The sequence below is a fragment of the Cetorhinus maximus genome, unplaced genomic scaffold (genome assembly GCF_964194155.1).
Source record: "Cetorhinus maximus unplaced genomic scaffold, sCetMax3.hap1.1 HAP1_SCAFFOLD_145, whole genome shotgun sequence".
Lineage (NCBI taxonomy): Eukaryota > Metazoa > Chordata > Chondrichthyes > Lamniformes > Cetorhinidae > Cetorhinus > Cetorhinus maximus.
Genome location: NW_027596139.1, coordinates 200,576 through 225,470, shown reverse-complemented (window position 1 = coordinate 225,470; position 24,895 = coordinate 200,576). Strand labels below are relative to the sequence as shown.

General features: G+C 44.9%; 1 protein-coding gene across 1 annotated transcript in view; it reads left to right on the top strand.

Moving 5' to 3' along the window:
* The window catches only part of LOC144672925 (NACHT, LRR and PYD domains-containing protein 3-like), a 124,139-nt gene extending 114,026 nt beyond the window's left edge, over positions 1–10,113 (top strand). The window contains 2 exon segments of the mRNA XM_078534938.1: positions 2,693–2,815; positions 10,028–10,113. Of these exon segments, the coding sequence (XP_078391064.1) occupies positions 2,693–2,815; positions 10,028–10,113 (209 nt within the window).
* The last annotated feature ends 14,782 nt before the right edge of the window (positions 10,114–24,895 follow it).

Sequence of the window (24,895 nt, the reverse complement as noted above, 5' to 3'; positions counted from 1 at the left end):
AGTCGGTGAGATGAGGTGTCAGAGGGTCCTTGTGTCGGCTGTAACCAGCTAGGGACTCGATGACAAAGGATTGGGAGTAGGTGGAAGGGGAATAGGGTGGAGGGAGTGGTTCATGGCCTGGTTATCTTCAGCCAGTTAATGCAATTACAATCAGTATTAATCCGGCAACCATGAAAACCACTGGAAATTCAGGGGCCTTATCTCAGGTAATTATTGCAGAAGGAATCATGGCGAATGATAAATTTAGATGGATTGAATGGAAAACTGTGGGCAAATGGGCTAAATGGCCTGAAGGGAACATTATAAATAAGTGGGCTAGAACGTTTGAAGGGAATATCTGGTAGGGTGGGCTTTATAATTTAATTGTATGTGCTGAAGGGAACACTGCTTATTGCCGAGCTGGATGAGTTAAATGGATTATTATGGACTTGCTCCTCATTCCTCCCTCGCAAAGAATCTTTGTGGTTCTACCCGCCCCCGCTCATATCCTGAATGGGTCCTTCAGGGCGACTGTAAATAGACAAAGGGCAACGTTTTGAATTACTTCGGATAGTTTTTTTCTTCAGATGAAAGTTTTATTTGAATTTATTACTTCCTGCAATGGATTAGGACTCATATTGAACACCGGTGGGACCTGGTGCCCTTCCCGAGATTCCCATCTCCAACTAATCAGAAGGAGCCGACTTTAAAATAATTTTTAGTGAAAGATGGAGCCTCAGTGGCAATTTATGAAATTCACTCGATGTATCAAAGGGTCATGGCTTGATAACAGGAATGTTGTAGTTAAGGACATTTGTTTACTATTTGACTTTGAAATTGAACAAGTTATGGAAGTATCCCATTTTCCCTTCACGAAGCTTATATAGGCAACTGGCCTGTCTCTGCAAGGTACTCGCGGTGATTTGCACTGTTGAGTTCCATTGAGCCTCAATCCAGAGATGGGGCGATGGTCTTTCAAAGGAAATCGGGTGTTATGTACAACAGACGGCTGATCCTATTCAGCCAATTTTACTCAATTTTCCGAAGTCAACAATAGTCCCAGTTGAGCTATCAATGCATAGGGGCGGTGCGACTGGGTGGAGTTTGGGGCTGCTCTCCGTTACCATCCTCCAGACTGAATTCGAGGGACCCTACTCTCAGCACTATGAAAACATCAGTCAGAGATTTACCGGGAGGTCGACAGAGACCCAGTCCATATAGACAGTGTTACTGTTCACTTCAGGATCAATTTCCTGAAAGAACGTAACTTCCCAAAGGTCCCAGGTGGAAGAAAATAATGGATAAGTTTTCACTTTTTATAGCATTATCTTAAAAAAAAATTCAAACCAAAGTCAACAAATATATAATTAAATGCTAATTGTATTGGGTAAAATAGTATGTATTATAATTGATGTAGCTGATATAACAATGATAAGTCTCACGCATTTCTCAGCTAGCCCTCAGCACATAGTCGGCACTGTGTTCGGTCCTAAAGTCTCTCACAATTCCGTCTTGCCCCAGCGTTGCTCAGCCACTGTCCTTAACGCAGTGTCTATTTCTCAGGTGGCCTCCATCACCCACTGGATCCCAATCCGGTTTCACGAAAATGATTATCATCAATAAAGCCTTCTTCTTTGGAACCCCTTTCACTCGGGTCACAAGAGTTCTGATGGCGGAGTTTTCCCAGACGCACTGCCACTCCACCATTCGTAACCCTCTCGTATACAGTATGTTCAGCTCTGGGTAAAAGAAAAAAAAATTCTCAGCTCTTCGGCGTGACTGGGTGGCTCATAGCTTTTCTCAAGTTAGAGTTCTTTAAGATTGCTCCCACACACATTTTCAGCGAGAACCCCTGGGACTGCGGCCCTTCAGCTGAAAAAGAATTGAACTTTTTAGACGCCTGCTTGTTCTGACCTTATACTGAAATCCAATCTCCCAGCCTGTTATACTTCCCAATCAGTTTCCGTTCCTGTTCCTGTTTCAGCTGGGGGCAGTCATAAAAATAAAGCCCTTGAAACTGTTTAATCTCAATATTTATTTTGCGAATTTCATCAACACTGGCCAATATTATTAATCGTATACGTGTATATAACGCTGGCTAGAAATGCACATAATTTCCCATAATATTCTGTGGAAAGTACCTGAGTGTCCACTTTATCTACTTTCTCTCCATTTTCCCACAGCGAACCTGATGATAATCGTGATTCTCTCCAGAGGAAATTGCGGCTTTCAAAATGTATTTCTTTCTATATGGTGTCCATGGCAATAGCTGATTTACTGGTCATGCTCAACAATGTTCTCGTGCGTAAAGTCCTGAGTAAGCACTTTCCACATATAATCATGTTCTATACACCCATTTGCAAGTTCATAATGTACTCAATTAGTACCAACCTGTATTTGTCGGTGTGGTTTACAGTCTCCTTCACACTTGACCGGTTTGTGTTTATATGTAGCCATAAGTTTAAGACAAGGTATTGCACAGTGAGAACTGCGGCTACAGTTCTAACAACAATCTGTCTCCTCTCACTTTTACAGAACATTCCAAATTGGTTTGCATTTGAACCGAAGCGAACAATTAACAACGTTGACTGGGGTTTCCAACCAAGCCAGGAATTTTATACATCTACTTTTGGTGCCATATTCATTTGGCAACAAAGTATTTTATTGCCCTGGATTCCTTTCTCTTTGATATTACTGTTTAATTGTTTGACAGTCAGACGGATTTTAATAGCCAGTCGAGCCCGTAAGGAGCTCCGGGGTCACAGCAGCGAGAATCAGAGTGATCCAGAAATACAGAACCGAAGGAAATCGATTATATTACTGTTCACTGTATCGGGTACTTTTATATTATTGTGGCTGACAGCAATCGTTTGTACGTTAGTCAGTGGTCTGGTCATTCATTTACTACCGGATTATACAGCTCCTGCATATATCGCCACTCAAACCAGACAAATGCTCATGTATTTGAGTTCCTGCACAAACGCGTTTATTTATGCAGCTACGCAAACTAAATTCAGGGAAGAGCTGAGGAAGATTGTGACATCTCCTCGGGCAATAATTCAGGTATAGATTTTTAAAAATGCAAAATGAAATCAACTCTTCCTGTTCTAACTATAATTAAATTGCAGCCAATGTTCCTGTTTTGATTGGAGGCCTTTCTGCTTCCACGACAATATATTGTTTTTTTAAAAGTTATCAGAAAACACTGATCCACTTTGTGTCACGTGTTTTATGTCTGCTGATATTCCATGGGGATTATAATTGTTTCTTCCTAAAGCGGCGCACTTGTCACTCAGGGTGCACAGAGGACAGCCATTAACATGTTTCTGCATTGGAGTAAAACCTCTCTGCACTGGCCTTTACTCCCTTGTACGGTCGGTACTTCAATGAGAAGCGCCAGTTTAATAACAGCTAGGGACCCAAAACTTTCAATGTTAACGGTCTGCCGAAGGGCCGTGAAGGCTCGAAACGTTAACTGATTTCTTCTCCACCGATGCTGCCAGACCTGCTGAGTTTTTCCAGGTAATTCTGTTTTTGTTTCGGATTTCCAGCATCCGCAGTAGCTTTTAACTTTTTGTTTTTATCTCTGTAGTTAATTTAAGATGCTATTGCGCATCCCAGATACTGTGGATGTCCTTACACGTGCACACGGGCTGAAATTGCCTCGGGAGGTTAAATTTCTGATTGGCTGTTTTGCATTGACCTGGATCCGCTGTCAATATCTCCCAGGCTGAGCTCACTGTCAGAGACTTGGGGGTCAGATACAGGGGACTTGCCTGCATACTTGCCCTGCGAATGTAACGTTGGGAAAAACTTAATCTAGCTCATAGCCTAAGCAGCATAACTGACCTACTCACCACAACCAGTGCTGAAACTCCACAAACCCCCGAAAAACCTGACTACTCCCCCAACCCTAACTGTGTACCGAACCAACTGCCCACCCTACTGATCGCCCACCTCACCTGACTATCCTCTCTCCGCCCCGACTACACCTTTCAATTCGGCTACTTCCCTCCCAACAAGTCCACCCCCTCCCCGCCACCCCCCAGCCCTCCCCACGACCTGACTGCCCTTTCCAAAACTGACTACCTGCCAAAACGATTGCACTCCTTAACCCGTCTACTGACCCAACCTGGCTACTCACCTGACTCAACGTCACTCCTGAATCAAACTGACAAATGCCCATCGGACTGCCTACACAATCCGGCTGCCCGCTCAACCCGATTACCCACCTATGCGACCCAACTACACACCCAACCTGAATGCCCAACTAGAGAGCGGACTGCCCACTGAACCCAATTACCCACCTAGTTGACACAACGACCCACTCAACTTGTGTATCCAACTACACGACCTTACAGCCGGGCCAACCTGATTATCCACCTACGTGATCTGACAACCGGACCAATTCGATTTCCCCACCACCACACCCCTAACGGCCCAACTGCCTATGCAACTGGATTACTTATCTGCCCAACCCCGAATACATACCCAACGCGATTACCCACTAATGTCACCCAACTCTCGTTCTCCAAGCAAAGGGATTGCTTCTTCTTTCAGTTCTAAATTCCTTATATCCTCTCATCTGTGGGCGATGGTTCCTGATCCTTCAGATCTTGGAAGCAGTCTGCTGCTTCACACCCTTCTTATGTTAAATCACCTGGGCACAACTCGCCAAACTATATCAATCATATTAATTTCAAAATCCAATAAATGTTCGGAAAGTGCAGATAAACCAGTTAATTAATACCTTTCTGTAGGAGTCTAAACACGTTTCTATTTTAGAATTTTCATTCCCGCATTCAAATCCACCCATGGCCTTGCCTCTGCGATCGTCTATGATCTCTTCCCTCTCTACAATGTTCTGAGAATTCTCTATTCCTCATATTCTGGCGTCATGTTCATCCATTAATTCTTCACTACACTATTGTTGGACTTGCCTTCAGGTCTCTGGGATCTTCACTCTGGAATCCTCTCCCAAAACCCATCTCTCCTCCTTTAAAATCGTCATTAAAACTAACATCTGTTCAGTTGCACTAATGCTTTAATTATCCGCCTCAGTATCCTTATTTGTCCAAATGCACTCAATGACGTTTTTTAATTAAGTTACAGTGCGACATTACGACCGTTCTTATTTGCTAAAATGAACCACCCATTCTTGTAAGCCCGTCTCCAACACATATCTGAATGGTTCTGTCCATTTAAAGTGGGTAGAATATTAATAACTGAACATTATTGAGTAATGATTTCATTCGTGGTACTGAACCTATTATTATCGCAGTTTGAATGTGAATGGCTTCAGCACAGGAAATGAATCCAAGGCCGATTCACAGCGCATCCAGTGGTAATCAGCACTGGGGCAGACAGTGTCATAGCGCATTGACTGTTCTCAAATACCAGGCCCTCAACTGCTCCCTACATGGTTCAGTATGCCAGACTAGTTTCAGTTGATGCTGGCGAGATAACTGAAAGTGGCTACATCAAAATACTTTGTGACAACAATAATAAAGATGTAGACGCGGTTATCTTTCACGGACTCTGCCAAATTCCCTTGGGATACATTCAAGAGGCCGCGACATGTGTGCACAACGGTCCACATTCGCTTCATAGATAATTTTGATCCAATAGTGCTTCCCTATGGTCGCACGTGATTTGCTCCTTCCCTCCTGAAAAATGGCCACTTCTTTACCGTATTACTTTAAAGCCGTACATTGCAGAAACAGAGGCACTGCTGAGTGAATTGGACTCTTCAGTTTAAAAGACAGCCGCTTTCACTAAAAAAGGCACGGTGACAACCTGCAAGCAAGCATTGTAATCCAATGTTGTGAATTGTATACCACTATATTGCTGCAGTATCATCAAAAAAAGAGTGGGGGGAGATGTATTACCACAGTTTGATATTGTAAAATCCAGCTCATATCAAGAGAATGCTGGGAATATTCAGTTGGCCAGGCAGCATCTGTGAAGAGAGAAGGAGATGTAAACTTTCAGATCGGTGACCAATCGATTAAACTGCACTGCTGTAAAGGAAGTCAGATACCGAATCAACAGAAGTGCCCAAAAAACCTTTCACGTCACGGCTATCCAATCGCACCAGGCTGCTCTTCATTCAGATCGACATGTCGGGAATTAATGAAACACTCGTATGAGGATTCTTATTTGCTTCCTTCAAGGTGCCGCTTTCTGACACCTGGTTTTCATTCCATGCCTTCACGTTCTATACTTCCTCCTGACATGTGAAACAACCCGCCACCTAATATATGGAGGCGTCACTTCAGTCCCTCAGAAAACCTGATGAACAGCATCAGCCAAACAGGGCAGAATAACCTGATGCTTTATTATCACACTCAACAAGCAATAAACACTTTGAACATCTTAAACAAAAACAGAATTACCTGGAAAAACTCAGCAGGTCTGGCAGCATCGGTGGAAAAGAAAACAGTTGCCGTTTCGAGACCTCACGACCCTTCGGCAGAACTGAAGTATAGTTAGGAGAGAGGTGAAATATAAGCTGGTTTAAGGTTGGGGGCGGGGGGAGAGAGAAGTTGAGGGTGGGGTGGTTGTAGGGATAAGAAAGCCGTGATAGGAGCAGATAATCAAAAGATGTCACAGTCCATATACCATTGCCGCTGACCCAGGGTCACAGTCAAAGAATTAAAGCCAGAGATTTCCCAGCGGGAATTAGAAAATAATTCTACACACAAAGTAAGCTGGAATTTCTCTACTCGGCAATACATGTTTCACCCGTTGTTTATTTGAAATCTGAGATTAAAAGAGTTTTCTTAAAAGAGGTTATTAAGAAATATGAGGGAAATGCGAAAATATGGAGGTAGTTACCAAACAAACAGAAAAACAGAACATGCTCCAGCGAATAAAGGGTCTGAACAAGAGTAAAGGTCGAGGAACAGCCCCTGACCTTGCAACTGGGTATGATAGAGCATTCTGGACTCAACACTGAGTTCAACAATTTTAGATCAGGACATCTGCCACAATATTGTTCGGTCACGTTACTTTCTTTACTCCTTCATGTTACATTCGGACCATTGCTTAGCGGCAATTCACAAACTCAGATGGACATCTCTTTTTTTATTGCTTTCCGACAGCCACTGCAATTTGTTTGTAACCATGGAAACTCTCTCCCTGCTTTCCACCCTCATTGTCATTGTCTTTTGTACATCCCACCTCCTCCCGCACTCCACTGGTTTAACCCCTGTCACATTTACATCTTTCTTCCATTTTGAAAAAAAAATCATCGACCTGAATAGTTCGCCTATTTTCTCCACAGATGTTTTGTGAACTGCTGAATATTTCCACAATTTTCTGTTAATTTCGGTTTTCCAGTGTCTGTACTAGCTTCCTTTTCAATCTGAAGGCATTTTGGAAAAAATCTTGAACGCCATTCATATTCCTCTCACTTTCTTCTTCGCCAATCTTTCAGCTTTCTTGCTCCGCAACTCTGTTTGCCTCTTGAGCTTCGTCCGAACGCCCCTCAATTCCGGACACTAAAACACAGCTCAGTCCCTATTTTGAACACGCTGGCTATCCCTGTAACGAATCCGCCCCCGTGATTATTGCACTAATTTGATCCAAAAATTTGGAATGCTAAGGTAAACATAAAATCAATCCAAGACCTATTTCAGTTTCCTGGGAATCTCGGATTAAGGTCCACAGTGAAAATATTCAAGCCAGGGATTCCAGCATGGAAATTAGGAAACAATTCTATGCACAAAGATTCCCAGAACTTCAGAACTCTCTACAGTACAAGGAAATTAATGCTTGATCGATGGTTGTATTTTAAATCTAAGAATGTAAGATCTTTGTTAGAGGATATTAAGGGCTATGGGGCAAAGGCGAGCATATGGTGATAGTCACCAATCAGCCACAATATCATTGAACATGTTCTAGGGACTAAATGGCCTCAACAGCAATAAACTTCGAGAGACAACAGATCAACTTCCAACTGGGTAATCTGCAGCCTTCTGCTCTCAACATTGAGTTCAACAAATTTAGATTCTAATATCTGCCTCAATGTTGTTTCGAGCGTGTATTATTTTTCTTATTGCCGGTTTGGTTTGTGACGTTTCTTTCTTTATTCTCCATGTTACATTTGGGCCGTTGCTATGCTGCCACTCCCACCTCACCTGGACACAACTTTTCTTTCCTTATTATACTCCCATCACCTGGACACACCTTTTCTTTCCTTATTATACTCCCACAACCACAAAAACTCGGAAATGTTACAACGCAGGAGAAGGTCATTCGATCCATTGTGTCTGAATGAGCAATTCACTTAGTGCCATTCCCCGCCTTCTCCCCGTATGGACGGTCTTCCTTTCGAGATAACAGTCTCAGTCCCTTCTTTATGCTTCCCTCGAACCTACCTTCACCACACTGTCAGGCGTCAGGCGGTGCATTCCAGAACTTAACCACTTTCTGCGAGAAAAAAATGTTTTTTTCATCGTGTCTCTTTTGCTTTATTTCAAACAACTACTTTAAAGCTGCGCTAGCTCGAACTTGATCATTTCACGGATGGGAAAACTTGCTTCCCATCAAACCTTTCCAGACCTTTCGCGATCTTCAATCCCTCTAGCAAATCTCCTCTCAACCTTCCTTTCTCCCAGGGAATCAGTCCTAACTTCTCCAATCTATCTTCACAACTGAAGCTCCTCATCCTAGGAAATATTCTCGTGAACATTTTCTGCCTTCCTTCCAACATCCTCCACATTTTCACATCCTTCCAAAAGGGAAGCGCCCAGAACCGGGCGGGATGCACCAGCTGAGGCTGAACCAGAACCTTCTATATATCTTGTTTATCTTATTCCCATTACAACACTCTTTGAGTTTTAGTGCCGTGAAAACCATTGCCTCCTGCCCTCTCAGACAATCACTTTCGAAGTGACCCCATAAACATCGGATCAGACCTAAGCTGTGCAGGCCTTCCACATCCAGTTGTGAATAGTGGTGGACAATTAAACACTGACTGGAAAAGGAAGCTCCACAAATAAATGATGGCCTTACCAGCGGTTTTCACATCCATGAAGCAACAATAAAAAAACTGTCAATGTATTCCGGGAATGGCAGCAATCCTACCCCGGGGTCCTATTCCGAAGGTTCTGCCGAAGGGCCATGAAGGCTCGAAACGTTGACTGATTTCTTCTCCGCCGGTGCTGCCAGACCTGCTGAGTTTTTCCAGGTAATTCTGTTTTTGTCCTATTCCAGTCACTGTTGAAAGGGTTCCATAGTGGCCCAGTCCGCTTCTTCGACACTTTGACGGATACCACAAGGCCACCCTCTGTTTCACTCAGATTCATGTCAAGGACAGTTTCCAGTTGGCATGAAACAGCGGAACAAACTTTATTGAAATAAATTGTAGTTCATGGAGATGCCTTTAAAGCCTTGGTTTTTTGCCAGAATTACTTCTCAAACCCCTTGAGACATTCGTGGATTAATCCGTAATATCCCAGTTTGTGAAGGTGTGTGCGCCGGATCAAGATCAAAGAGCAAAAGAAAATCGGATGTCCTCTGTAACTACTGCTCTAACCCAGAAACGGTTATCATTCGATGAACCAGACAAACCCGTTAGTTCATTAGAATGATCTGAAGAGGAAGAGATGCTTCTGCACAACTGTGCGCGCTCGCTTTAAAGGGAATTTCGATCCTATTGTTCTTCTTTATATTCACATGTCATTCTAAATGCTTCCCTCTGACTTAAAAATGCTCAGCTCTTTGCTTGGTTAATTTGAAAAAAAAGCAAAAGCGCCATTGAAATTGGAACTCAGCATTGCCTGCATTACTGATACAAGATATCACGCACCAAACCACAGCGCAAAGTTATAAACGACACCAGGCTGCGATGTTTTGAACCATATTCCACTATTTGGTGTAAACACATTGGGAATTCTTCATCTGCTATGGGGCTGGGTGGCAGCGAGAATTGAGAATTTTCAGGAAGGGAAATTAAGGCGGATATTCAAGCAGGAAGTTCTGGAATGTTTGAGAAGCCGGGAGACACGTGATAAACCTGCTCCTATTTCTCATGTTCTTACAGACACCATACAGAGGAAACACCAGGGTTATATCGAACTTGGAGTGGAAGCAGTGATGATTCACCAGTGGGATTACGGAGTTCAGTAGTTTACTTTTGGAGTTCAAGTTTCCTAATCCTAGATTCGTGTAATCATAGAATGGGCTGTTTGGCCCATCGTGTCTGTGCTGGCTCTTTGCAGGAGAAATTATTCTACTATCATTTCCCCGCCTTTTCCCTGATCCCTGCACACTTTTCTTTTCTTTTCAGGGATTCAATTTTTCCTATTGCCTTGATTTACAGAGTTTATTTTTCCTTCTTCATTATGTCTGTCTTCAGTACTTTCCCTTTACAGGTGAGATGAGAGTGGCTGACCTTGACATCAAGGCAGATTTTGTCCGAGTGCAACGTCATGGATCCCGAGCACAACAGGAGTTAATGGGAAGCAGGGAGAAAACGCTCCGCTGGTTGGAGTCATAAACACCACAAAGGTAAGTTGTTGTTGGAGGTCAATCATCTAAGTTACAGGACATCACTGCAGGAGTTCCTCAGGGTAGACACCTCGGCCTAAACACCTTCAGCTGCTTCATCAATGACTTTCCCTCCATCATAAGGTCAGAAGTGCGGATGTTCACTGATGATGGCACAATGTTCAGCACCATTCGAAAATCCTCACACACTGAAGCAGTCCATGTCCAAATGCATCAAGACCAGGACAATATCCAGGCTTGGGTTGACAAGTGGCAAGTAACATTCGTGCCGCACAAGCGCCAGGCAATGACCATCTCCAACAAGAGAGGATCTAGTCATTGCTCCTTGAGTCCAAAGGCATTTTCATTACTGATTCTCTCATGATCAAAATCCTGGGATACCATTGACCAGAAACTGAACTGGACTAGCCATACAAATGCAGTGGCAGCAAGACAGGTTAGAGGCGAGGAAACCTGCGGCGAGTAACTCACCTGATGACTCCCCAAAGACTGTCCTCCATCTACATGGCACAAGTCAAGAGTGTGTTTCAATACTCTGCACTGGCCTGGATGAGTGCAGCAACAACCCTCCAGAAGCTTGACACCACCCAGCAGAAGATAACCCGCTTGACTGGCACCCTATCCACCCAACATCCCTCCACCACAAGAGTACAGTAGCAGCAGTGTTCTTCATCCAGCTGATGCACTGTAGGAACTCACTTGGACAGCAAATTCCAATCCCACGAACACTGCCATCTAGAAGAAGAAGGGGAGCAGATGCACAGGAACGCCGCTACTTGGGAGTTCCCCTCCAACCCTCACACCATTCTGACCTGGAAATATATCGCCGTTCCTTCACTACCTCTGGATCAATACCCTAGAAATACCCCTCCTCCCACAGCTAACGGCACTGTGGGTGTACCTACACCACGTGGAATGGACAAGGCAGCTCAGCAGCACTTTCTCAAGGGCAACTAGGGATGAGATTTTATTCTCTACACATTGACAACCGTGCTTGATGCTGACCTGGTCTAAAATTCTGCATTCCCTCCCTAAACTACTCCACTTCTCCAGCTCCTTCCGATCTTTAAGATGTTCTTTAAAAACTTCCGCTTTGACCAAGCTTTTGTCATCTGATCTAATATCTCCTTCTGTGGATTAGCATCATTTTTGCTTTATTTGTAATTATAACCCTCCTGTTAAGAGTTTTGTGACTTATTGCTATGTACTTATGCTGGCAGTTAGCGATGGTGGTATAGTGGTGAGCATAGTTGCCTTCCAAGCAGTTGACCCGGTTTCGATTCCCAGCTGTCGCAGTTTCTTTGTTTTTAAACCTCCAAATCAGAAACCCCAAGCTTGAAGCTGAATTTGATCCGTTTCGGTGAGATTTTGCTCCGAACACACGGGCGGATTTAATAGAAATATAATTATTTCCCACCTCCACTTATCTTCCATTTAAAATGTAACTCAGATGTATTCCTTCTTGATGATAATGAAGGTTGTCCCTGAGCTGCGGTGTGGAGCCGGGATAGAATTAGTCGGATTTGTAAAATTCAGCGATTCTCTGAATATTTTCACTCTGCTGCTTCCAATTTCTTATTTGAATATCGATTGCTGCGCAGGGATTGTTTTATTGTTCATAAAGTGACAGACTGCTCACGCTGGGAATCTGAAAGTATAATAGAAGGTGCTGGAAAAACTCAGCAGGTCCTGCAGCATCTGTGGAGACAGGATTATGGGGTTTCACATTTCACCTTGATTGAAGATTTAACGAATAGACCCGTTATCGAAGCTTTGAAACTGCCGGAGCTACTCAGTTCTCCCAGTATTTTCCATTAGAATCATAGAATGGCTACATCACTGAAAGAGGCTATTCGGGCAGTCTAATCTGTGCTGGCCCTCTAAATGAACAATTCACCCAATGCCACTCCCCGTAACCCTGCAATGCTTTCCTATACCAGTGAGTGCGGATGGATTCTATAAATAAGTCTCTGGTACCTTCTGCGATTGTGGAATTGATTCAGTAAATATCAGTCTCTGATACTGTCTGTAATTGTGGGATTGATTCGATCAATTTCAGTCCCTGGCACTATCTGCGAGTATGGGATTGATTCTGTAAATATCAGTCTCTGATACTGTCTGTAATTGTGGGATTGATTCGATCAATTTCAGTCCCTGGCACTATCTGCGAGTATGGGATTGATTCTGTAAATATCAGTCTCTGATACTGTCTGTAATTGTGGGATTGATTCGATCAATTTCAGCCCCTGGCACTATCTGCGAGTGTGGAATTGATTCGATGAACATCAGTCTTTGGTACCATCGGTGGGTGTGGGATTGATTCTGTAAATATCAATCTCTGTTACTAGCTGTGAGTGTGGAATTGATTCTGTATCTATCCGTCTCCGACTCACGAACAAGCAGCGTTCGGTTTGGGACTAAATACCTCATGCGTGGTCTTCCGCTGCAAATCAGTAATTGAAATCAACATTTTCTGCAAATCACTTTGATCAGCATCTAAACATATAAACTGGAGATGGGGAAACGGTCAGAGAACAATGAAAAATCGGACTTGTCCTTTTAGGAAGCTCAATTTGGGATCATTCCCCACAGGGCATTTGCTGTTTACGATCCCATCTTCACAAAGAAATCCTGCAGAAACATAGGAGGAGTGAGGGGGCTAGCGAGTTTGCTGGGACTGTGCAATAGTAAATACTTACTCACCTCTGAAGTGAGAATTAAACGGAAAGATTTAGTTGATTTTATGATTTCAGTAGGAAAGTAGAGAACATGTCAGCGAATGGGTGAGAGTGCGATCGCAGCAGCAATAAAAGAGGTTTAAGTCGAGACTGAGGCTTTTTCAGCGAATGAGACGTTTGCAAAAGCAACCATTCTGGTCTGAGACAGGGAGGATCTAGCATGGGACTCTCGACTGTCCTATTTTCAATGCTATTGGAGAGTTTAGCAGCACACAGAAACCAAATGATTCATGCACTAGGACACCCAAACTCCTTTTCATCTCAGAGCTCTGCAATCTCTCACCGGTTGGATTATGTGCCTCTTTTTTGTCCGTCCTGTCAAAATGGACAACCTGACGTTTTACTACTTTCTACTCCATTCGCCATGTCTTTGTCCAATCACGTATCATATCTAGATGCTTAAGCCCTCTTCACAACTTACTTTCCGACCTACAATTGTGTCGTACTTACTTTACAGCCTTGCCGCATGTTCAAGTCTCATTTGTCACTTTTAGAGTGTTGTGAAGGGGGTGTTATTCCCGCCGGTAATTTTTGAAAGCGACAGCAGGACGAACCACAATTTATACAGGATTTTAAAACATGAACATTTCACCAGCTGTAATTCACCTGCCTTCTCCCCGCAACCCCCCACATTGTTAATTCTCCAATCAACATCTAATCCCCTCTTGCTCCGGGAGAGGAAGTGGGAATGCAGCCTGTGTCTGGCACGGTCAGTATTAGAGGAATGGCCTCTGCACCTCGCAGACATACAGAAGTGGTCACATTAAAAATCCATTGTGTGGTCCAGAGGCCACTCCCCCAGTACCTGCTGCTCCCAGGGGCATTTCCACTTCCTGTGCTGGCCGGTGCCCCTTTTCTACTTGTGATCGGGAAGTGAAGAAGTTCCATGTGGGTCAGGAGTGAGCAGGACCGAGAATGCGAGAGTTTGGAGCCTTGGGCCCGAGCGGGGAGAGGCCGCAACGTTATAAATTGGGCGCGGGTGAAGGGCGAGGCCGGAACCAGGTGGATCCCGAGAGAGGGAGGAGTGGCGAATGCAAACAATTATTGTGATATTGGGGAAGGGGAGGGGGGAATCATGCCAGCATGGAGACGGGGGGAGGGGGGAGTCAGGCCAACATGGATACGGGGGAGGGGGAATCAGGCCAACATGGAGACGGGGGAGGGGGGAGTCAGGCCAGCATGGATACGGGGGAGGGGGTTCCAGGACAGCATGGAGACGGGGGAGGGGGAGTCAGGCCAGCATGGAGACGGGGGAGGGGGGAATCAGGCCAGAATGGAGATGGGGGAGGGGGAGTCAGGCCAGCATGGAGGCGGGGGAGGGGGATCCAGGACGGCATGGAGACGGGGGTGGGGGAATCAGGTCAGCATGGAGACGGGGGAGGGGGGGTCAGGCCAGCATGGAGACGGGAGAGGGGGATCCAGGATGGCATGAAGACGGGGGAGGGGGTGTCTGGCCAGCATGGAGACGGGGGAGGGGGGGTCAGGCCAGCATGGAGACGGGGGAGGGGGAGTCAGGCCAGCATGGAGACGGGAGAGGGGAATCAGGCCAGCATGGAGACGGGGGAGGGGGGGTCAGGCCAGCATGGAGACGGGGGAGGGGGGGTCAGGCCAGCATGGAGACGGGGGAGGGGGAGTCAGGCCAGCATGCAGACGGGGGAGGGGGATCCAGGACGGCATGGTGATAGAGGGTGGGAGGAGGGAAGCATGACCGGCATGGAGTTGTTTTTAGTGGGGGAGGCGGGTGAGAAGGGGGAAGAACTGGCTTGAAACAACTACCCTGATTTTTTTCGGATATTCTTTAAAATAAATGGCCCGTTAACCTAATCTTTCTGCGTGTAAGGGCTGTGACATTGGGAGAATTCTCTGCTTCATCCTCCGAACTGATCTTTATGGAGACGGGGCACATTCCTGCTGCAGTTTGAAACCTCCTCCACATGATGAGGCCGCTAGTAATGCAGCACTCGGCCCTGTGCTGAGTCAGCCCGCATGGTGCACCCTGGGCTAGAAATTGGACTCCCTGCTTTCGGGATGGAGAGAAAATAAAATATGACCGCAGGCCAGTCTTTACCACAAGGGGACCTGCAAAACCTCCAGCACATTCGGGAGATGATCCTTGCTACATGTTTATCTCAACCACGGAACTCTCTTCATCTGCCGCTCATGCTTCATTCAAACATTGTTTCAGTTTCCACCCTTTCTCAGTGCCATCCCCGCATTGGGAGATGTTTTCTTCAACTTAGTTTAGAGTGGACAAAATGTCCACTGGAGGTTTAATAATTACACCCAAATGAAAATGGTCTAGAAACATCTGCATTCCAATAGAGATCAAACAAATCTCTGGATTGGTATAGTCACGAATCTTTGTCATAAACTGTTCCCAGATCATTTTGCTTCCCGCCACAAATTTTCAGTCTTTTCTGACCATTGCTGCCATTCTGACCATTGACCATTCTCACTCCCTCAGCAGGTTCCTATAAGGCTTTGCCCACTATTATTACAATCCCTTTCGGCCATCTGGACATCAGTGACCTTATTGCTGCCGAGCACTCGGCATCCCTGGCAAATCCAGCCGCAGCGACCCGAAAGTTATGTCTGGTTTTCTGGTTCGCAGAGCTGCTGACCAGGATCGAGCCGCTGTCTGCGGTGAGCGACAAGAAGGATCGAGAGGAAGGTGGGGGCACGCACTGTCAAATAGAAGGGGCGAGGGAAGGTCTTGGGGAAAATTTTGAGATTAAGCGGTAAGATTTGTTCTTTATATTCTCCGACTGTAACATCGAGAAGGCCGCAGTGACAGGGAAAAGCGAGGTTAGCGAATAGGCCTGGGGTCATGGCGAAAAACGTAGAGTGTAAAACTAGCCAGAAAACTGCTTAAAAAATCACTCTGCGCAATAATTTCTTCAATATCTCCGATTAGACATACATGTATAGGTCAAACTCGACCATTTCATTTTTTGTAAAGATACTAATGTTTATTTTGCAACCTGAGCCAAGAGTTCGAAGGAATGTTTACATAATCTTTCGCTATTTCCTCATTAAGTCACGATCAACACTCAAAACTAACAAAAATACAAAATAAAGGCCCAGCCCCCACAAGAAGACAAACCTACGGTCCAATAATGTTTTAGAAAATGTTTAAATGTGACTTCAAAATAGTCTGGAGGAAATGTGATGAAGCAACGAGTTTAAGCACGCTGCCCCCGGTTCCGTCGTGCAATCTGGGTGTCTTTGGGCATTACGGTCACTCTTTTGGCATGGATGGCACACAGGTTGGTGTCCTCAAACAGGCCAACCAAGGAGGCCTCACTGGCTTCCTGAAATGCTCCAATTGCCGCACTCTGAAACCTCAGGTCAGTTTCGAAGCCCTGGGCAATTTCCCTCACCAGGCGCTGGAAGGACAGTTGCGGATAAGCAATTCGGTAGAATTCTGGTATCGGTGGATTTCTCGGACCGCGACTGTACCTGGCCTGTAGCGATGAGATTTCTTCACTTCGCCAGTGGAGGGACATTTCCGGGCTGCCTTGGTGGCAGCTGCTTCCTGGGCGCTTTTCCGCTGGTGATTTACAGAGGTAGATACTAATAGCTGCAATAAACAAAGAACCCTTTTATTCAATCCTATTTGTGTGAATTGACTGATTTCGGAGACATTGAGATATTCCTTTTGCAGAGTTAAAGAAGGAGCTGAAGGCCGCCCAGCACACTGTTGATCTGTAGCTGGGCGCTGCTGCTGACCGGGCTGCATGAGCGAGCGCACAGAAGGTGAAAAAGTGAAGACCAAGGTCAGTGTGCAGCCTCCTGCTGCTGGTCACCATGGCAATGGGAGTGGCCCTCCACAGAGAAAGGGAAAAACGTGTCATTCACCCGGGCCTGGGTTGGAGACTAGCCGACTGCTGTTTGCAGGGATAATGGCCAAGCTGGAGGATGAGGAGGAGGAGGAACCATCTCCCACCAGGACCGTGTGAACCTCCACCTGTGGCACCGAGCAGTGCTCAGCATTAGTGAAAACCGACACTCTGTACAGTGACAGCGGAAAGGAGCCGAGTGAGGCAGCCAGAGGGCAGGAGGAAAGGCAGCAGGAGGCTGAGACTCAACGTTTAGCCCCCGGTCAGAATGAAAACAGCCACATCAGGCCAATGAGACACAGAGCCCCTCACCAGCTGCTTTCACAGCCACATTCTGCTGGACTTCACTTGATAACAGCTGAATTTACATTGGTGTGTAATAGACATGCGCAGTCGAGCATCGCAGATCGAACACCACTTCACCCAGATCCAGACATTCCAGTTGTGAGACAGCGAGTGTGACAGGCTGAAATGGAAGCCGAGAGACAGGAGAATGTTATCCTGTGTGTAGAGAACGATAGAACTCGGGCTCAATTGAACAGCTGGGCCAAGGTACGAGCATGTCCTCTGTGTGACAAGCTGGGTAAGAATTCTCTGTCCCATGCTGCCCCCCACAAATCAGCAGCTTCCTCTACAGTGTGTGATTGCCGGGTCCCTGCACATTATGATGAATTGTTTGAGGCGCCTGAAAACAGATTTATGTCAATAGAGATTCTGCCATTGAATGTAGTGAAATTCACGTGGATCATCCCCGCACCCCACCCCCCCACACCCCCCAACCCCCCACCCCCCATCCCGCCCCCGTTCCCCCGCCCCCTCCACGGCTTCTGAATTTATAGCCCTTGGATTTGTCTGGGGAGAAAGATAAAATAATCTGCGAGTTTCCTCTTTCCATTGAAGCTGTGAATCCTGGAAAGCTGCATCTCATGCGGGGCATTTTTGGTCCCTTGGAGGGCATGGACAGTGGCAATTGACAGCAGGTCTGAAGATGGAAACTGGGTGAGTGTTTGTGGAACCCTCCCTCCATCATGTGAACTTAGGTAACACTGAGAGTTCACATCATGTTCTCACCCTCGACTTTCCCGAGAATATGCTCACAAGCAGTGGATCAGAGAGACTGGGGCCTACATTAATTTACTGGCCTTTTTCTCTGGTCATGTGACTGGATTAGTAATCCAGGGAGGTTAATACTCAGGGGACGCAGGTTCAAATCCAGCTATGGCAACTGATCGAATTTCAAATTAGTTGAGAAATTCTGGGATATAAAACTAATTTAAATAATGCTGACCCACATTAGACTATCATCAGTTGTTGTAAAAAAAACCATCAGGTTCATAAATGTCCTTTAGGGATGGAAACCTGCTGTCCTTACCCAGTCTGACCTGCAGAAATGTGGTTGTCTCTTAACCATTCTCAAGGGATGAGGATGCCGGCCTTGTCAGGGATGTTACATCAGAGAGAATGAAGAAAGTCCTTGCTCTACCGCTCTGTAAGGCATATAGTGGCCTGTCTAGTTAAGCCTCGAAGCTTTGAGTTATTCTTGTCTCCGGGTTGGGAATTTAAATGAGAAATCGCAGCGATCACGCTTTGAATCGCTCTTTATGATGGTTCAATGTCCATCATTGAAACATTTTTAAAAATATTTTGCAAACAGACCAGCAGTTATTCCCAGCATTATGCAGACCTCAGGGGGTAACTGCCAATCAACCACACATGAATGCCGAAATAACAAAATTACAGGGCCCTCAAGAATCCATTTTCACACAAAGGATACCTGCTGGAGGCAGGATTGAAGAATGGGAGTGGGAAAGGAGATTTGAGGCAAGTACAATTCACACAGGAAATGAAATCACATTGTCTAGTTTTCACATCCCTTCATGTTTTAGCAGCAACAGACATTTGCAGCCATCTGACTATCAGGGTCTCAAATTAATACCCTAACTTTCAGAACCCTGGGCACGAGAAGGTGGAACTGCAACATCGTCAACGGTGTTTTGTAGCACCGGAAAAATTGGAGACTCTAAAAAATGTAGAAAACAGAAACCTGGTTATAAGCCGCCTGGTACATGCACGCTTCACTAGTGATGTCCTGCACAACTCAAGCTGCAGGGGCGCAGCTTCTACAGCAGGCGGGAGGAAGCCTTTATCCCTGAAGGTCATTGAGACAGTCAAGGATGAGTGCATATATCAACCAGTAACCAGGCATTTAAAAAGCAATTGAATGCATTGCATGTGATTTCCAGGAGCTGCTCGGTGGTGAATTAAACACTCGGTCTGGGTCCAAATGTTTCACTCAAAGAGCCTTTGTCTTGTGATTTTAATAAGCGAATGCGTTACCTTCTCGGAGTTCATGAGACAGCACCATCGACAGGATGGAGAGCCAGTGACGGGAGAGACAGAGCTGAACCGAATAATAAACAGCTGCTGCACAAATGCAAGACGGCGGCCCAGCAGGAGGCTGGACACAATAATGACAGGGGGCGGGGGGAATTCCCCCATCACTGCAGGGTGAACATAAATATATTCACCTTTCATTTTAACATTTGGGTATTTTTTTCCCCTCATTGGGTTCCTGGTCGGGAAATGTTTCAAGAGGAAAAATAAATCCCTATCATTATTAAAAGTCCCAAAATGGGGTCAGAAGGAGTGTTATTTTGCCAGGATTTGCCACACAACAGATAACCTGAATTGATGACATTTTCATTGTCTCCGAACTCTCCTAGACTTTCACTGCAGGTACAGAATTTACATTTTTTCCTCAGTCGTGCGCATTATTGAGCATAGGCGTGTGCCGCGTATTCACTGACAATTCCCCATATTGGCAACTTCCCTGGAAGTTTGGTGTGAGTATTACATCCGCGGATCTCACTGGCGGTCAGATTTTCCCATTGATAAACCGAGACACTACACAAAAAAGAGGAATGTTTCACGATATGAACGTGCTGATCGGAGGACAATTTAATTTCTTTCATTCTCCAAATCCATCAATTTGTGGGTTATTAAGCATCATAAGTTCCTGACTGCAATTGAACAACAGCGACTTCAATCAGAAGTCTCGGAAACAACTGATGGAAGCCCCCTCCAGTCCCACATTTTGCCACTTCAGCATTTTCATTTGTTACTGAGTGAAGTTAACCCCAGGTTTTTCTACTCTATGCCAAAGTTCAGTCGTTCCTCGTTAGTATAGTGCTTAGTATCCCCGCCTATCACACGGGAGACCGGGGTTCAATTCCCCAATGGTGAGTAGGCGTAGTCCTATTATCTTTATTAAGAAGAAACACACGAAATGTCCTGGGCATTGTTTTATATACAGGAGAGAGTGCAGATAAAGATTTGGTCTCAGCGACAGGGAGATTCAGGAACAGCGGTTGTTTTCAGAGATCCCGGAATATTAAAGTTCCTTGAGAGGAAAGGCCCTTCACACCAACAGTCAGCCGACAGTTCCCTATGTGTCCGAACATCCGACGGTGGCTCTTTCACTTAAACTGGGCTGAATCGGAATTTCGGTGAAATCAGTGAATTGGTAGCTTGAACCCAGGACAGTTTGCTGAAAAAAGATATTTTAAAACCGAGAGGAGCCGGCCACACTCGATTTAGTAATGACTAACGAGGCAGAATTCATTAATAATCTGACAGTAAACGAGTATCTTTTAAACAGTGAGTGTAACATGACAGAGTAATTTACATTATAACATCTGCCACCATTTTGTTCATTTATTAAATGTATTTTTCCCTTTACTTCCATTGCTTTTGGACGGCAGCTATTCAGGATCCAGCCATTCATCCACGCCCCCTCGCAACTTTTCTTTTCTTATCCCATCGCCTCTCCCTCAGTGAACACGATGATTCTCCAAATTCCAGCTCTATTTTCTGGTCTCTGCACTATCAGCAGCTCCTTGGTACAGATGTTATTTTCTCTTTTGATCTTTCATTGAATAAAATTTGAAAGATGGTGAAGGGCATTCATATTCCTCTCTCTTCCTTCTCGCCAATCTTTCAGTTTTCTTCCTCTGTAAATCTGTTTGTCTCTTGAACTCACTCCTTACCCTCTTCAATTACCGACATTAAGATCAGCCCAAAACTATTTCCGCTGACTGGGAATCTCGGACCCAGTGCCACCGTCAAAGAGTTAAAGATAGAGTTTTTACCGAGGGAATTAGAAAAAAGAATTCTACACACAAAGTGTGCGAGAACTTCTGTACACGGCAATTTATCTGCGTCAAATGATCATAGGACAAATTGCAGTACTCCAACCTACAATCTTCTGATAATCTTGCACGACACAGGGAAGTAAAACGCCTCATCTATTGGGCCATACGACCATAACAGCAACAATGCAACAAATATCATTTATTTTTCCGCAACGTTCAGGAACCTGAATCAGAAGGTAGAGAGCGCAGATTGCCCACGTATCTGATCCCCTCCTGAATCTGAGTTATGATATTTACTGTGAACCTTCTTTGTTAATGTGTTGTCTAAACACTGAACCACAATGAACTTACCAGGATCCCGATACTGGAGTTACTGACAGCTGTCAGTTCACTCAGTGTTAAAAGACGGGAATCGGGCGGAATTGGGGGCAACACATTCCCTGGGAGACCGGATCCTCAATAAAAGACCGGGAGGGGGAGAGTCAGGAACAGAACAACTGTGACACTCCGGTCTGTTCACTGACTGTTCATCCGTCTCAGTGAACCCAGTGACAGGAATTATTGATATTAATGGTTCATGAACAGCAAATATCCTGCAGGGAATTATCCCAATTGAGCAACTTAATGGGGAAAATGTCAGCTTTAAAGGGTCTCAGTCCTTGGCCACAGTCTGGGACATTTTGTTCAGCTTCTGATTGCTGTGAAATGTGAAAAGTCCCGCAGTGACATAATGTTCCAGAGATACAAACACAGTAACAATCCTAATATTGAACAGTAATGGCTGACGCTGTATCCAATTTATCCCTAATGTCTCTGATATAACTACTTGATATTAGACAGACTGACAGGCTGTTATCAGATGAATACTCAGTAATTGAACATCCTAAATATCGGCCAACTGTGAACCTGCCTCAGCTCATCTGCTGCTGAAACTTTCATCCATGCCTTTGTTTACTCTCGGCTTGAATATTCCAGTGTTCCCCTGGCCGGCCTCCCATCTTCCACCCCACACATACCTGTGCTCATCCAAAATTCTGCTGCCTGGAACGTCACCTGAATCTAGTCCAGTTGACTAATCACCCCCGTGTTTGTTGACCGACACTGGCTCCTCCCCCGGCAATGCCTCAATTTTGATACCCTCATCCTTACTTTAAAATCTCTCCATGACTTCACCTCTTCATTTCTCCGTAACCTCCTCCAGCCCAACAAAACTTCCAGATTCCTGCTCTTCTGCCATCTTGTGCATTCCGGGTTTTAATCTCTACAGCATTGACAACCGTGCACTCAGCTATCCTGGTCTAAAATTCTGGACTCCCTCCTTAAACCCCTCCACTTCTCCAGCTCCCTCTCATCTTTAGGAAGCTCCTTAAAGTCTACCTCTCTGAGAAAACTTTTGTCACCAGACCTAATTTTTCCTTTCTTGGCTGAGCATCAGCTTAGTTTTTTAACGATAACGCTCGTCTTAAGTGCCTTGGGAGACTTTGAAGCTGCAAAAGTACCGAGCTCAGTGATGGTGGTATAGTGGTGAGTGGCTTTGCTTTTCAAGCAGTTGACTCTGGTTCAATTCCCTAACATCGCAGTTTGTTGATTTTTTAATCATCTCAAATCAGAAACCCCACACTCGGATCTTTATTTGATCCGTTTCGGTGAGATCTTGCACGGAAATCATGCGCAGGTGTAATTCAAATAAAAAGGTTTTCAACCTTCACTTATCTTCCATTTAAAACATAACTCAGGCTTGTTCCTCATTGCTGCTAATGAAGGTTTTCCCTGAACTTTAGTGTGGTGCTGGGATAGGATTACTCGGATTCAGTAAAATTCACTAATTCTCTGAACGTTTTCCCTCTGCTGCTTCCTAATTCTTGATTTGAATGTCGATTCCAGCACAGAGATTGTTTTATTGTTCAGAAAGGGACAGACTGCTCACGCTGGGAATCTGAAATAATAACAGAAGGTGCTACAATCAGCTCCCAAAGAGGAAGGTTACTAAATATTTCAGGTCTATCGAAGGTTTCAATAATTGACCCCCTAAACCGAAACTATCAGAGCAGCCGAATTTTTCCTGCATTTTTCAATTTTTTCAGATGAGTTCTTTCAATATTTCACCTCTTTCCCAACTCAATGTTTCCTGTGAAAATTTCAAGGCTGTGCTCAGTTCCTTGCGTATTTGTGTTTTATCTGAAGTGATGTAGGTCATATCCTGAGAAATCAGACTGAAATCCTGCTTATTCTAGGGTAAAATGTACTTGGGTTTTGTAATCTGCCTTTCAGGGATAGCAGCATGACTTACTAGAAGGGAAATGGGCCGTGAAATCCAGTCTTAGTTTCACTGCTGCCTGTGAGCAGAACAAGGCACAGCTGTGATGTCTTGAAGCGTGAAACCTCTGGACAAGTATTTATGTGTCTCTAATCTAAATATATGAAACCGCACCAATCACCCCGCATTTGCTGACCTAGAAAACTCGCTCCTGACCCGCCAATATCTCCATTATAAAATTCTCATTCTCAATTTCAAATCCCTCCATGACTATTTTCCTCCCTTATATAAGTGGACCTTGGAAATCGTTTCACTTGAATTACAGCCGCGTGTGTTTTCGGAACAAAATCTCATCTCATCAGAATCAACTCCTGCTTGGAGCCCCTGAACTCAGAAATCTAAAATGTACAAATTGCGATTGTTGGGAATAGATCTCAGATCAACTGCTTGAAAAGCAGCTATGCTCACCACCAGGCCACCACAGCTGACGACATGGAATTGGTAGGGCAAAGTATCTCAAAGCATTAGCCATATATTTGAATGGTGGTTGGAGCCTCCATCATTATAACAACAGAAAATGGTGTTCAGCGGTGGTCAGACAGCCTGGTATTAAGATTAACTACAGATCCGATTGGTGAACAGTGTCAGGTTATGCTACATGGCATGAGGCGACTCTTGAAGTTTTGATCAGACCTAAAGAGAGCCGAAGTTCGGAAAGCATTAAAAAGACAGCGCGCTGACTGTACAGAAAAGCATGTAAAACAGAGTCAGATAGTGTTCAAATGAAGCGCAGGGAAGCAGACGGATCCCTCATGGTGAGATTGCAGTGCATGGCCTGTGACTTCAGTGAGTGGGAGAGGGTTTCAAAAGGACCAGCTCCAGATTAGGTCAGTCAAGAAAGGCGACTGACCAGGGCGTGGACCGGATTGATAGTGAGCGAGGGAGAGTCAAAGAATGAAAATAAATAAACAAAACTGCATAAACATCAGGCCAGAGAAGGCTGCGATTATATTGGCACAACTTTGGAAAAGTCAGCAAAAGCAGCCACAGTGACAGTCATTCCAGGTACTACAGAAGAAGGAAGGTCAAAGGGACTTTGTCAAAATGTCCACAAAATTCCCCAGATTGAATTCGGATGCAGCTGAACTACCACCCGAATACAAAAAGTTTGAACAGAGCTATGGTTTCTTGATTCAGGTGTGCCTGAGCCAGACAAGCAAGACATTAAAATTCACCTAAATTTGTGAATGATGGTCTACGCAGGCTGAACATGTCAGGATTAACAGCAGAAGAGCTAAAGGATGCGCAAAGATATGGGTTATATTGGAAGACCGGTTCAGAATCACGTTCAACTTCAGAATTCATCATCGACATGTCATGTCATTTCCACCACAGACCGAACCCACGAACAACTTT